Raw genomic sequence first — 15,553 nt, forward strand, 5'->3', positions numbered from 1 at the left:
GAAGGTTAGTATGACTTTAGATGGCATTCAAATCTAAGCCAAGGGAACCATTCCACACCTTCTGTCGCTCCAAGGTCTGACAAACACGCTGCAGAGGAAGCCAAAGGTTTTACTCCCTGCAGAAGGAGCCTTTGTCTTTCTCCACAGGTTCTATTTTTTGTTGTTTGTTTGTTTTTGAGACAGGGTCTCATTCTCTTGCCCAGACTGGAGTGCAGTGGTGCCATCTTGGCTCATTGCAACCTCTGCCTCCTGGGTTCAAGCGAATCTCTTGCCTCAGCCTCCCAAGTAGCTGGGATTATAGGCACATACCACACACCTGGCTAATTTTTGTATTTTTTTTAGTAGAGAGGGGGTTTTGTCATATCGGCAGGCTGGTCTCAAACTCCTGACCTCAAGGGATCCTCCAGCCTCAGCCTCCCAAAGTGCTGGGATTACAGGCGAGAGCCACCAACCCTGGCCTTGTAGGTTCCCTCTGATTGGCAGGAGTGGGAGTTCTGCCAGGCAGCTTGGGGTCTCACTATAAGAGGTTCTGCCTCCTCCCCTGGCTGTGTGTTAACACTGAATATCTTTTCCAGCCTCCAGACCCAGACCCAGGGACAGGCGATCTGGAGAAGCAACAGTGGTAACTATCCTGAAACCACGGAGAGCAGAAAGGAGCCTGGAGATGCTCCCATCTAATCTCCTTGCTTTATTGATGGGAAACATTGGGGGCCAGGGAGGCTCAGTGCCTTGCTCAGGGCTGCCCTCTGAGAAGGTGGCAGAGAAGCTCCCAGAACCCAGCCTCCTGGTTCAACCTTCCCTGCGCCTGAGAATCCAGTGGGTCCTTGGGGTGAATGAGGAGAAGTGGGAAAGGCTAATAGATGGAGTTCTTGTTTCTCCCCACCAGGTCTCCTTGCCCTGCTCTTGGGGAACCATGCAGGGTTGGGGCGAATGAGAGCGGGCTGGAGGAGCAGAGAAGGGTCCAGAGAGAGCTGTTTTCCCCATTTTGGCTACTCCATGGCCGCTTGAGCTGTGCCTCTAACCTCAGGAAGAATAATCCCAGAACCAGAGCCAGGCTAGGCCAAAGACTGCTATGAAATAGACCACAGCCAAGGGGAAGGGCTGTCAGCAGGTGACAAATGCAGCCTCATGCTCACATGCCTGCTTCTACCTGCAGGACTGAAGAAAGGCCACAGCGTGTGTGTGTGGAAATCATGACAGGTGAGTTCTGGTTTTCATGGCCAGATTTCAGAGTGCCCCTCCCTCCCAACACAGCAGCATCCTCTTTCATAAGGAGAATGGACTTTAGCAGCCACTTTTTCACCGGAGCCCAGGAGAAAGGGAGGCTGTCCTAAGAGCACAGATGAGGAAGCCAGGATGTGAAAAGTCACATACCCTGAATGGAGGTGTGAGAAATGGATCCAGGGTCTCTGGGCAAAGAGAGGCCCTTGGGCATTGGGTTAAGATATGAGAACACAGGAGAGGGGTTAGGGACCAGGTGGAGTGGGTATCTGGGCCAGAGTCCTAAGGTTCCTGTACCCCCAGACCCAGGGCTAGACTTCATCTAGGGAAAATGTCCATGGTTCACTCCTCTCACCCAAGGAGAGGACCCAGCCGAATTTTCAGTCTATCTTATTCTGTAATATCTCCCTTGCTTGTAAAAATACAAGACATCAATTGAGTTCAGGCAAATGAAATAAAAATAAATAAAAGTCAACTACAATCTTGCTATCTAGAGATAATTATTGTTAGCATTTTGGCCTTTTGATTTACAAATGTGCTTATGAATAAACCATCATAATTGAGTTTTTTTAAATTTAATATCATATTTCTTATAATTCTTTCAAGTCATCCTAAAGCTCCTTAATGGCAGCTGGCTCAGCTTGGTGTGATGTTAGTCTCCTATGCTTGGTGCTCATAAATCAGGAATAAGGGAAACCGCTTCACTGTGCATATTAGAGCAAGAGACGTAGCCTACAACGCAAGCACTCTGCTGAACTGATGCTCCTGGGAAGGAACAAACAAGTCGGGCAGCTAGTGCTGTCAATTCAGCCTGTGAATTTAAAGGAGGGGCCTGTGAACTGTTAGGTTCCCTGGAAAGCAGAGGGGTGAACAGGACGTTGGCCCTGCCTTCAGAACTCATGGTCCAGCAGGGAAGGTTGAGCCTGGTGGTTCAGCCCTCCCAGATCTGATTGACAGGTGAGAGGATGTTAGTGGCCAAAGCCATAGGCAGGAGGGTCCCCTTGGAGAGGATCAAAGGGCTCTGAAAGAGGAGGCCTGTTACCAACTCCGTGGTATCACCCCTGTGCCTGGGCTTGGCTCTGTTGGTCTTTAAGTGGTAGGAAAAAAGAAGTGGGTGTTTGGGGGTGTCTGGGAAGATGGAATATGGTTTAGACCCTGAAGCCACACAGGCAGCTGCTGCTTTGCCTAATTTCTCAGTTTGTCTCAAGTTTTCCTGCCAATTTGCCCTATAACAAGACTGACTGCCCCTCTCTAAGCAGAGCGGCCAGGAAGCCCAGCAGGCGAGAGGTGCCATAGAAAGCAAGTGTGAGGGCAGATCTCGCTTCTGAAGCCCTCGGAGGCAGGCCTTACTCCAGCCTACCCAATGGGGAAGGATGGAGGAGGGCAAACTGCAGCTGCAAGCTTGGCTGGGCGGCTGGACCAGCAGGAGGAGCAGGTCTTCCCCGAAGAAAGTGCTCTGGGGACATCCAGGCCTGAGCAGCGTGAGATGGGGCTGGCTCGGGCTCAGCCCGCCTGACCGTCAGTCTCAGAACTTTAGAGCCCTCCCGATCTTTGAGATCTCCAAACCTAGCCATGCTGTCACCCACCATGGCCATTTTGCAGGTGGGAAACCTGAGTATCAGGGAGGTAAGTGGACTTTCCTGAGGCTATGTGTTCAGTAAGTAGCAGGGTCTCTGTGAACCCAGGTGGTCCAGCCCCATGGGCTGTGCCCTTTGTCCTCACCTCGCTGCTGCCAGGGAACTCAGAGACAGTGAGGATACCAAGTACACAGCAGACTTAAAACAAAATGACTGGCAAATTTATGTGAAAAGATCCAAGGTCGGCTGGGCGCAGTGGCTCACATCTGTAATCCCAGCACTTTGGGAGGCCGAGGCGGGAGAATCACGAGGTCAAGAGATGGAGACCATCCTGGCCAACATGGTGAAACCCCATCTCTACTAAAAATACAAAAATTAGCTGGGCATGGTGGCACACGGCTGTAGTCCCAGCTACTTGGGAGGCTGAGGCAGGAGAATCACTTGAACCTGGAAGGTGGAGGTTGCAGTGAGCCGAGATTGCACCACTGCACTCCAGCCTGGGAGACAGAGCAAGACTGTCTTAAAAAAAAAAAAAAAAAGAAAAAAGATCCAAGATCATGTTTGATCACAAAGCATGTATACAAGTACCTTTCATTCGGAAAGCAGTCTCTTTCAGACCTGTCACCAAATATTTGTGTTTTGTCACTGATCCTTACAGACCACCTTCAGATGAGGGCGCAATAGTGCCCCTTACCCATGCACGCATTCATGCTGTCCCTGTAAATCTGAACCCAGCCCAGAACTTTCCCTGCTTTCCCACCACAGGTGGAAATGGGTTTCTCTGCAAGCCATTCAGGGATTAGAGAATGAAGTTCGTTATTTTAGGGTAAGGATGGGGAAAATGGAATCACACAAGTTAGGAGGCTGCCCAAGATTGCAAAGCCGAGTGACCAGTCTCCTGACTTCCAGGCCCACCTGGAAGTCTCCCACCCCAGCCTGCCTGCTGCCTGCACAGTGTAAGCTTCCTTTACAGGGAGCATCTTTAAAGCTACTTTCTGGATCCTGCTCCCATGAAGCCCTGAGGCACTTCTGGATGGGAGCAAATGAAAGGGGAGTTGTGTGGAGGAGTGGAGACATCACCCCCCACCATGACACTCTCTCCCCGCTCTGCCCTGTTCGCTCTCTGGAGCAAGACACGACTTAACTACTCCTGACAGCACTATTTTTAGCGGTCCTCTGGCTGGCAGCTCTGGGACATGTTCTCTGTGTGCTCCCTGGAGCTTTCCCACCCTGCTGTCACTCTCAGGAGGAGGGAGGGGGGCTGGAAGGAAGCCTGAGTCCCTGTCCCAGTGTCACTTTCTCTAATGAGACAGTAGCACATGACAGTGAAAAGCCTTGGTGTTCCAGAACTCTGGTTCAAACCCCAGCAACCTAGTTAGCCGTGAGACCCTGGGCAGCTGGCCTGACTTTTCTCAGTCTCAGTTTCCCCTTCTCTGTCTTGGAGATAATATTGCCATGGGTTTGTTACTGAGGATGAAGTGAGAGAACACATGTAAAGCGCTTAGCACTGGGCCTGGCCTCGCACTTGGCAGATGTTCATTTTTAGCTCCTTCACTTCCAGGGGCGTGCTGCAGGGGTACAGATAACCTCACAGAGGCTATGGGGGTATCCTCACAGCCCCAGGCAGGGTGTGAGGAAGGACCATGCGTTGGAATAGGGACGACCACCCTGGCAGCTCACCCTAGAGGAAGGGGGTCAGTCTTTTTTTTTTTTTTTTTTTGAAATGGGGTCTTGCTGTATTGCCCAGGCTGTAGTGCAGTGGCAGAAACAGTTCACTACAGCCTTGACCTCCTGGGCTCAGGCGATCCTCCTGCCTCAGCCTCCCAAGTAGCTGTGACCACAAGTGAGCACCACCACACCCAGCAAATTTTTGTTTTCATAGAGACAGGGTTTCGCTATGTTGCCCCGGCTGGTCTCAAACTCCTGGGCTCAAGTGATCCTCCTGCTTCAGCCTCCCAAGGTACTGAGATTATAGGAGAGCCTCCACTCCCGGCACTAGGTAGGTTAGTCTTCAGAGGTGACCGTCAGCTGGTGAAGGCCAGGGCCTCAAACCAGTTCTCTCTTTAGTCCTTTCAGACATCATCAGACATTTCAATCCTTCTGTTCCAATGCCCGTGTGCCCCACTGGGAAGAGAGTCATACCCCACGATGGTGCTAAGTAAGTCCCCTTTCTGTCTTTCTCTGGGGTTATATATTCCTACTGGTCTTCAACACATAGGAGGATTTGGGGAGCTGGCAAAGTCAAAGAGGCTTAAAAATAGAAATATTTAAGCCAAAGCCAAAATATCCCCTCAAGCTGATTTCAGTCTGCCTGATGAGCCTCATTTTGAAAAGCAGGTTAAAGCCCACCCTTCAGAAGCCAGGATTTGTTCAGGCTTAGAGACTGGCACCTGAGCTATGGCAAGGGGCAAGCTCCCAGCCCTTGACAAAATAACATTTAGCTGGTTTTTCTTTGTTTCCCTCCCTCTGCACAGAGACTTGTGGATTCAGGCTCGAGAACTGGTGAGAAACATGAAAGAAAACCCGGTAAGCCTCCCTCCAACTCCGGCGTGGCTGGGCTGCCTGGGTTTGCTGCAGGGTAGGCAGAACAAAGTGATGATGGCCCTGGCACCATTTTACCATGCACTTGGCAGCTAGTGTGGCCTGGGTTCTTCAAACATGTTTTTGCCATTCTCTGGCAGTCATTAAAGGAAAGGACCAATTCTTCTTTGTTGTTATTATCTATTTAGTTCAAGGTCAGTTATGAGACTGGCTACTTTTTATATTTTTGGTAGAGACGGGGTTTTGCCATGTTGCCCAGGCTGGTCTCGAACTCCTGGGCTCAAGCAATCTGCCAGCCTTGGTCTCCTAAAGTGCTGAGATTATAGATTGAGCCATAATGCTCAGCCAAAAGGACCAATTCTGTTCAGAACGGTTTTCTGTGTGGTCCTGCTGAAAGTCAACAGATGGACTAAATGACTTCTCCCAAAGGGAGGCGGTGGAGAGCTTCAGTTCCAGGTGAGACTGGTTTGAATTTGAATTCTGAATTCTCCACCTATTAGCTGTATGATGTTGGGTAAGGCACTTACCTCCCCAAACCTCGGTTTTCCTGTTTATGAAATGGGGTGATAAAAGAGCTGCAGCATAGAGTTTGGGGAGGATTAAATGAGGTATTAGATGTGCCTGGCAGAGACGCAATACGCAATAAAAGCCTGCAGCTTGCATTGTGTATTACAGCGGTGCGTGCTGTCATTAATAATTACCATATTAATTTTAGTTCTGAGGTGGAAGCCCCTGTCACATACATGCTGGTGCCTTGGTACCACTCTCCTAACAGCGCGGACACTATTTACTCAATAACCTATATAAGTTTGTAATAAGCATCCTTCGATCTTTTCTGTTACCCTTATGGGCAAGTATCAAACCAAGGCAAGCCTTGCTAGCAAACTAGATCTAGGCACCGAGCCTGGACTGCTGGAACCAAGGGAAGCTGCTGTTTCAGCCAGCCATGCATACATTAAAGAGTTCAGGAATCGAAGTGAAGGTCATTCTAAGTCACATAAGGACACAGACTAGAGCAGGGTCTGCACCAAAAAGTTTGTGTTCCTCTAACAGGAGAATTCCAGAATTTCTGAAATAATGCTTATTCTGGAAAATAGAGAAGAGATCCTGCATCTAGCCCTGTAATTTTCCAGATGAGGAAACTGAAGTTCCCAGAAGTCATGTGACCTGTGCAAGTTCACACGACCAGTTAGAGCCACAATCTAACGTGTCTGCTTCACAGTCCGATGTTCTTCAGCTGCACCACGCTGCCAGTTTGTTTTTGGTTGCACAAGAGATGCATGTTCATTACTGAAAAAATCAGAAAGCAAAGATAAGCAAAAAGAAAAGTAAAACCATCCTTAAGCCTAATAACCCAAAGATAATTATGGTTAATAACTTGGTGTATATTCCCTTTCATATTTTTTCCAAGCATATATATCTTTATATATTTTATAAAACAGGGATGTTACTGGAGATACTTTTTAATAACCTATTTTTCTCAGTAGGTTAGTTCCCATGATAATTACATTTTTCAGCATCATTTTAATAGCTACGTAGTGTTTCATCTCATGAGTATTCCACAGTTCACACAGCAAACTACTGTTTTGGACATTTGTGTTGTTTCCAGTTTTTCCGTCTTATGCATAAAGCTTCATCATTGTAGCTGAATCATTCCTGTATCCTAGTTTCCTTAAAATATATTTGGAGAAATGAAATGATCGGGTCAAAAAGTGTGTCTTCTAATTTAAAAAAGTTTTGGGTATATTTGGTCAGTCTAGAGCAGTTATACCACTTTAAACTCCTGCCATATACTATTAAAAATTCATAATGTGATTTTCAGGGATGGGCATATGACATTGAAAGACACAAAAAGAAAGATATTATTTTGGTTCAAGGTCTTACCGCTTAGATTTCTAAACCACCCCTTACACTGTTGCCCTTTTCTTCAGCAACTTGACTTTGAACTTGACTGGAAGCTCATCAATGTGTTCTTCAGCAACACAAGCCAGTGTTACCTGTGCCCCTCTACTCAACAGGTAAATGGCAGCCTGAGGGAGCTGAGGGATTGCAGATGCTGGGGTGGAAAGGGAATAAACTAAACCGGCCTGATTACCTGATCCCCAGCTGTCAGGCTGGGGCTGATCCACTTATTTTAGAACTGAATAAATGAATGGATGAATAGAGAGGTGGATAGATGGATGAATAGATGGATAAATGGATGAATAGATGGATGGATAGGTGGATAGGTGGATGGATAGATGGATGGATGGATAGATAGATGGATAGACACAGTCAGATACTTAAACATACACTCGGACAGGTGTTTTATGGGATTTTTTTTGGTTCAACATTTTTATTGTGATAATATATACATAACATAAATTTGATCATCTTAATCATTTTAAGTACAGTTAGTGACATTAGATAATTCATAATGTACATATGGCATGCATTCATAGCTGTCACAAGGAACAGGTGTTTTTTACTTACCATCCCTCATATTAGGAAAAGGAAATAGAAGCCAAGTCAACAGTCATTCTGCAACTGAGAAAATTAGCATCCTGGTTGGTTAAAAACTATCTTGCCGCTTTTAATTCTGATTTCACATAAGTTCTGAATTTAGGAAATAAAGCAGGGTGCATACTATCCTCACCCCTTGGTCCATGAATTATACCTGTAGTGGGAAACCTCCTGTTTATCAAAGTACACTGTATCCTCCAAGTGCTTCGGTTTTCCTAGGAACAGGACATGAAACATGTGGTCTCATTTATTATTTATGTAGGTGAATACCGATTACTTAAGTCTTTACTGAAGATCATTCAGAATAGGATCAGTTGAAAGTGTAAGGGGTGGTTTAGTAATCTAAGCCATGGTGAAATAAATGACACCTGGACTCTTGTTCAGGATGCTGAAGCCAGGCTGCTACCGTGCTGGCCCTGCCACTTGTGGGACCAGCTTGTCCTCTTCGCCACCCTCCAGGCCAAGGCACAGGCATGGCGGAGCTTCTTGAGGTGGTACTCTTTTTTCTGTGCCCCTCTCCTACTATAGATACCCTTGGCTCCCTTCAAGTGCCCCACACTCCTGCTGACTACTGGCTCACCATCCAAACTCCCCTTCTTTTAGTGATGTCAGCCTTGAGATGGACATCCACCTTCCTGACTAGCTCTCACTGTTGATGGAAGTCCACCTTCCTGACTAGCTCTCATTGTTGATGGAAGTCCACCTTCCTGACTAGCTCTCATTGGTCAATATTCCTGCAGCCTTCCTGGGTTTCTAGCATGTAGATAGTGAAGATTTATTGTTCCAGTTTACCCTCTGTTTTCTCCAGTGCCAAGTGAAATTTACATGCCTCATTCGTTCTCTGCACAGTCCCCCATTTTGGTCATTGTGCATTACTTCATGAATGTATACATTCATGCATTGACATGTTCAAGCATTTAGACATTGCTGTATTCCTCTACATATTGATTAATTCATGACATTAACTCATGCATTTACTCATTCATGTACTGAAGTGTTCAAACAAGCATTTAGACATTGCTGCATTCTTCTATATATTCACTAATGCATTCATTCATCTATGTTACCATATTCATGTATAAATTCATTTTCTCCTCTTACAGACACATGCGATTGATGATTACTTTGTTCATGTTAGCATTTGATTTTTTAAAATGTATGAATGCATTCATGAATACTTAAACCCATTGATGATTTTCCATGTACTTTGTCTTGTGTTTAAACATTCCTGTCTCTTTTTTTTCTTTTTTTTTTTACCTTTTTTCTTATTTTCAATTTTTTTCTTTTTTCTTTTTTTACCATTTTTTCTTTTTTTCTTATTTTCTGTGTTTAAACATTCCTACATAAATTCTTGCGTGCTTTTATGTATTTATGTCTTCAAGCATTTGCGAATACATGTTGTATTCTTGTGCACATGTGTTTGTTTACATGTTATTTATTCATGTTTTTAGTTATGCAAGCAGTACACAAATATTTTCCTTCTAAAAACTAAAACATCAGTTAAAGCTAAAATATATATCCTTTTGGCCACCTCCCTAATCCTCTCTTTTCTTTGCAAACCTCTTACATATCTATAAATCCAAGCATTATTTTGCATGCATGTATGTATGAGAGGACTTAACATAAATAGTATTATATTGTATGTACTATTGAACAATTTTTTTCACAAACCAAGTATTGTTGAAATCTAGTGATGTTGATACACATGGAATGAGTTTGTTTCTCTTACATGAGTATTTTGTTGTGTGAATTTACTACATTTTATTTCACTATTTTCCTATACTGATGGCCATTTAGGTGTTTTTCGTTTTTCATTATTATAAACAATATTACAATTAACGGAGTCTTGCTCATTTACTTGAATATGTGGAAGAGTTTTTCTAGATACAGTGATTTTCAAATTGTGGACTGAAGTACATTAGTGAGTCAAAAAATCAGTTTAAAGGATTGCAACTAAAATTGTAAAAAAAAAAATAGAATAAACTCTAAAATCTTTGAGTTCATTGCATGTAGTAAGGGAAGCGTTGATTCATGAGATTCTGCATTTTTTTTCTGGTTTAAGTAAAGACTTTTCATTACTATTATTATTATGCTTTAAGTTCTAGGGTACATGTGCAGAACTTGCAGGTTTGTTACCTACGTATACATGTGCCATGGTGGTTTGCTGCACCCATCACCCCATCATCTACATTAGGTACTTCTTTCTATATGGATACTTGTACTGGATTGAGGTGTGAAACACACCTCATACTGTGGGTCAAGATAAAAGCAGTCTCAAGAAAAGTGCCCAGAGTCGATTGTTAGCCAGTCTTTAGGTGTGCACACTTTGGGTTATAATAGGCTCTGCCTAATTGCCTTCCAAAGTGGCTGACCTCTCATATTTCCACCAGTGGCAGTGAGCACCTACTCTCTACAACATTTCCAACTCTTGTTCTCAGACTTAATGATTTTTATCCACATGAGAAATTCACTCAAACTCTAGTCATGTTGATTACATATGAGTTTATTCACACTTCGAAGCCCACACTTTTAATTGGTGACAAACATATGACAAAAGTAATCATGCTCACTCCTCATTTTTAAACAGCTGTAAACCAGTAACTTGAGGTCCATAAATTTAGCTAAGTATAGCAACACCTGCTAGCACCTGCTCAAATTCCCTCTTTATTCCATTTCTTCTTGTATCTTGATTTTTCCTGTTGCATAAAAACCACCAAGGCTTTGGAGCCTGGAATAAATTCCTCCTTGTGGACCTGGCTCTTTTGCCCTCCTGGCACTGCCCTCCTCACAGCCCAGACCCCCACTCGCCTCCTGGTGGTACCTCTGGCCACACCTCCCTGTCTTCGCTAATCCTTGTTTGAGAAGGTCTTACATGGCAGTTTTCTTTTTCTCAAAGCACATCTTAGGCATAAGCTCTCCCTCAGTGGTTTTCAAAATGTGCTCTGTAGATGGCCAGGCAGGATGGCTCACACCTGTAATCTCAGAACTTTGGGAGGCTGAGGCACGTGGATCACTTGAGGTCAGGAGTTCAAGACCAGCCCGGCCAGCATGGTAAAACCCCATCTCTATCAATAATATAAAAATTAGCTGGGCATGGTGGTGCACGCCTGTAGTCCCAGCTGCTCAGGAAACTGAGGCAGGAGAATCACTTGATCCCAGAAAGCGGAGGCTGCAGTGAGCCAAGATCATGCCACTGCACTCCAGCCTGGGCAACAAGAGTAAGACTCTATCTTTAAAAACAAACAAACAAACAAACAAAACCCCACAAGTGCTCTGTAGAAACCCAGGGGCCACTGGAGATCCCTCCACAGGCAAATGCTGAGAAGGTGGGCAGCAGCTGCCATCTGACCTCACAGAACAGGTGTCAAGGGTTTCCCAAAAGTTCACATGACAGGCCGGACGAGGTGGCCCATGCCTGTAATCCCAGCACTTAGAGAGGCTGAGGCAGTCGGATCACTTGAGGTCAGAAGTTCGAGATCAGCCTGGCCAACATGGTCAAACCCCCATCTCTACTAAAAATACAAAAATTAGCCAGGTTTGGTGGCGGGCACCTGTAATCCCAGCTACTCGGGAGGGAGGCTGAGATAGGAGAATCACTTGAACCTGGGAGGCAGAAAAAGAAAAGTACACACAAGAAAAACATGTTTTACCATTAAGAAGGAATGTTGAGCTACCATCCTGCCCCCACCTTACGACCTGGAAGTCTCTTCCGCTGTGGAGACCTTTGGGCTCCTTTAATAAACAAGGGAAATAAACAAGGGCCTGTGTCCACAGTTGTTCTTTAGGAGCTTCTTAAGACCAAAGTCAGAGAGAGTCAAGTCAGGAACTATCCATCCGGTGTGACAGGGGCTCTAAAGGCAGATGCTTTGGAGGTAAATGAGAACCTGGCTCACAGCAGTGACCTGAGGATGCTTTTTGGGTTTGGACATTTGCTTACTGCTCTCTAGTTAAAGCCTTTAGTTTTAATAATGAGTAAGATTTTAAAAATCAGAAGAAAAAATTCAAAAAATAAGCAAAGCTGTTGACAAGAAAACAGACACATTTATCCATTGCCAATGTCTTTAGTGACAGGGGAGGCGCAGTCTTTTGGAGGGTACTCTGGCAGTGTGATTCAAGAAACCTAAATGTGTTTCTAATTTGTGACTGAATAATCCCATTTCTTGGAATAAATTCCAAGAAAATAATTTATTAGAGTTAAGTCAGGTCTCAGGCACATATTTGATAATAGACATTCTTCCAAACTAGGGGGCAAATGATAAAAATGGAAACGTAGAAGTTCATTTGAAGAAATCAGCTTTTTCCTGACTTTGAGTTCCAGGAGTTTACTATGTGTGACGTTATAGAGGAGGGACATCTTATAGGAGTACAATGTCTCTACTGAGAAATGGGGACAGTTGTTGCCCTGAGTGACAACCATGCAGTGCTGGGAATGACTGGGTGGGCCCCAATTCCCTCTACAGCTGTGAGCTTGACCAGGGGTTTCTTCCGAAAGATTCACACTCTAGGGAGAGCCACACAGGGTCTCCCACCTCTACAGGGACAATGGATGTGGTACATATGGTCAGCGAGGATGCTTCTAGACAGAGTTCCCCTGGGCTCTTCAGGAAAGAGAGGGTGATGTTTGATGTCACGGTCAGGGAGCAGCTCACTTAGAGAAAACTAGACAGAAGGCATTATGGTAACAGCCCTGGCTGAACTGGCCTCTCAGGGGCCAGCCTCACGCCAAAGCAGGGACAGCTGGTGAAGGAGCAGAGAGACAGGGACACTGCATTTCCTCCTGTGTGGTGCCAGCCTGGGTGATTGACAGTTGTCTCCAGAGTCACTGCCTGTGTCCCCTCCAGGCAACAGCACAGCTCCTTGGCCCTCCTTGTCTTCCTGTCTAAGCCAGGTTGCCTTAGGGGACAGCCAGTCTGCAGGCAACTTAGGAGTTTGTCTTGTAATTTTTATTAATTTATTTTTCACATTGAAAAAGTAAAGCAGGTGTGAGCCACCGCGCCCAGCCCTATAATCCCAGCTCTTTGGGAGGGCAAGGTAGGTGGGTCAGTTAAGGTCAGGAGTTCGAGACCAGCCTAGCCAACATGGTGAAACCTCACATTTACTAAAAATACAAAAATTAGCTGGGCATGGTGCTGGGTGCCTGTAATCCCAGCTACTTGAGAGGCTGAGGCAAGAGAATCCCTTGAACCCGGGAGGCAGAGGTTGCAGTGAGCCAAGATTGCACCATTGCACTCCAGCCTGGGGGACAGAGCAAGACTCCATCTCAAAAAAAAAAGAAAAAGGAAAAGAACAGTAAAGCGGGGTCTACTTTTGAGGTCCTTTATTTGTTGATTTTCATTACCTGCAGGCAGGGGAGTGGTGTGTGTATTGTGTGGGTGGGAGAGGTTTTTAAATCCTCAGGTGGCAAGGCACACTCATACTCTTTCTCTAGGAGCCCTTCTCTTAGGGCAAATACGGCAGGAGAAAGGCTGATAACGTAGGATCATGTGAAGGTTCCAAGGCCCATCTGGGGTCTTAAATCCAGGGTTAATTGTATTTCCCTGTTGGACCTGATTTTCTTTGGGGAAAAAAAAAAGCAATTCCTCCGTCTTTGGGAGAAAGTCTCCCATCCCTCAGTATGAGCTTCAGAATTGCACCAGGTATTTCTGACCTTGCTCTGGCCTTGAGTTTGCCCTTTCCTGATGGAACTTGTCACGTGGGGGGAGTTTGGTTTCTCCCTGGTGGATGACAAGTTAGGGAGAAAACAGATGAACGAAACAAAGACAAAACTAGGAAGCTCCAGGAACGCTCTCGTTTGTGGAATGCCAGGTCTAGATGGGGCCTTTGCCTGTGGTCTTGCCTGCTGGGGACGGGCCTGTCATGAGTCTGGGTGTCCTCTCCTCGTGGTCCTCTTGCTGACACCCTCACTCATTAGGGTCTCCTCTCACAGAACAGGCTCACAGCGGGTGGCCTGGACAAGCTGAAAGGCGTGCTGGATTACCTGCAGCAGGAGGTGAGGTCGCAAGCTCAGGGCTTCCCAGAGGGCGGTGGGGCCCGTTTACCCTCATATGGCCACCAGCAGGGTGGGGAAATGGACCCCGGGAGGGAGGCTGGAACCCTGAGGAAAGGGGAAGCTTTAGAGGACCCCATCTTCCCTTCCTTTCAAATGAGAACATGGGTCAGGAGAGCGCACTCCACTCCCGCAAAGGAAACTTCAGAGAGAAACTCAGCTGTTCCTTGAGTCCTCGGTGGCCCTGCTCTTCCCCAAGACCACTCTCTACCCGAGTCAGGGGCAAGGATAGGATGGAGGGGGCCTGAGGACCTTCAAGGCCTTTCTGCTCAGCGACTGTGATGCTGCTGCCAGGTCTGAGCACGGGGGGCGGGGGGTTGCCGCGGCTCAGCCTCTTGCTTTGTTCCCTGGGGGGGTGGGGGCAGCTTTCTGCTGGAGGAGCCTGCAGGCCCATAGCCCCAGTGGTCTCACTGCCCTGTGGACACTGGTGGGAGGTGCCACCGTGATGGACAGGGTCCCATTTCTGGATGGCACAGATGCAGAGCTGGCAGTGCAGACTGACCCCGACCAAACATCTCCCAAAGGGTCATGCCCAGTTAACCAAAGGGAGGCCCATCACGCTCAACCATGCCCCAAATGGGGCCCAAGCAAGTTCCACAGAGCCTGGCAGCTGGGGCAACTTGGCAAATGCTCACCTTCCTTTCTGTGTCCTCCTAGGTCCCCAGAGCATTTGTAAACCTGGTGGACCTCTCTGAGGTTGCAGAGGTCTCTGGCCAGCATCAGGACACTTGGCTCAGGTAAAAGGGGAAGTGGAATGAGACGAGCATCCATGACTTGGCTGTCACGTGTGCAGCCTGTGGGGGCTGTGAGGGGCCCTAAAGAACAGAGGCCGAGGGAGGCCGAGGGACATGTTCGAGCTCACGCGCCAGCGAGTGGCAGAGTCGGGTGCACCAGACCCTCTGCCAGGCATTGTTTTGGGGACTGAGTCAACGAATAAAACACTTCGTCTGGTTGATGTCGCGCCAGAGGCTCTCCTCCATGCCAGTGATTTGAGAGTTCGCCTTGGCAAAACATCCATAAGCTAAGAAGTGTTACTTCTGGAAATTGGATAGAAGAGCATGTAGCCTAAATGTAGTTTAACTTCACAGAACTCGATTCCTATATATTTCTGAAAATGTTCATAGGCTTTAAAATTTTTGGAGCCAAATCCTAAGAATTCTGGCTCTGAACCTAGAAAAGAAGTTCATGTGGAAAAAGTCAGGTAAAGAGCCATGGAGAAAAGGAGAGAAGGCTATGTCGAGGGGAAGGAAGGCTCTGAAGAGGATGAGAGACATAGAAGGCACAGAGGAGGGAAAGGAGAATGGGATGTGGACATCTGCTGTGAGGAGCAATGAGGGGAGGAGGAGGTCTGAGAGAAGAAGGGGGAGGAAGAGCAACCCTCCATCCCATATGTACCCAATCCCATGCCCACCCCATCCCGTGCCCACCCCACCCTGTGCCCACCCCATCCCGTGACCATCCACCATCCTATGCCCACCCCCATCCCGTGCCCAACCCATCCCGTGCCCATCCCCCATCCCGTCCCCACGCCCCTCCCCAGAAAGAGCTTCCCTCTATTCCATATTTACCCCCATCCCATACCCAGCCCCCTCCCATATCCACCCCCCAGGAAGAGCTTTTTCCCGTCCCACACCAACCCCCAGGAAGGGACCACCCACCCTCTCTT

At 46.8% G+C, this 15,553-nt stretch overlaps 1 protein-coding gene across 1 annotated transcript in view; it reads left to right on the forward strand.

Annotated features, from left to right (window-relative positions):
* The first annotated feature begins 1,178 nt into the window (after positions 1-1,178).
* Positions 1,179-15,553, forward strand: part of PLB1 (phospholipase B1) — a 119,918-nt gene continuing 105,543 nt past the window's right edge. The window contains exons 1-6 of the mRNA XM_032301369.1: positions 1,179-1,200; positions 4,866-4,956; positions 5,273-5,324; positions 7,271-7,357; positions 13,768-13,830; positions 14,545-14,624. Coding sequence (XP_032157260.1) covers positions 1,194-1,200; positions 4,866-4,956; positions 5,273-5,324; positions 7,271-7,357; positions 13,768-13,830; positions 14,545-14,624 — 380 coding nt within the window. The 5' untranslated portion in view covers positions 1,179-1,193. The remainder of the gene's footprint in view (positions 1,201-4,865; positions 4,957-5,272; positions 5,325-7,270; positions 7,358-13,767; positions 13,831-14,544; positions 14,625-15,553) is intronic.

The sequence above is a fragment of the Sapajus apella genome, unplaced genomic scaffold (assembly GCF_009761245.1).
Source record: "Sapajus apella isolate SASKATOON/1434 unplaced genomic scaffold, GSC_monkey_1.0 scaffold44, whole genome shotgun sequence".
NCBI lineage: Eukaryota > Metazoa > Chordata > Mammalia > Primates > Cebidae > Sapajus > Sapajus apella.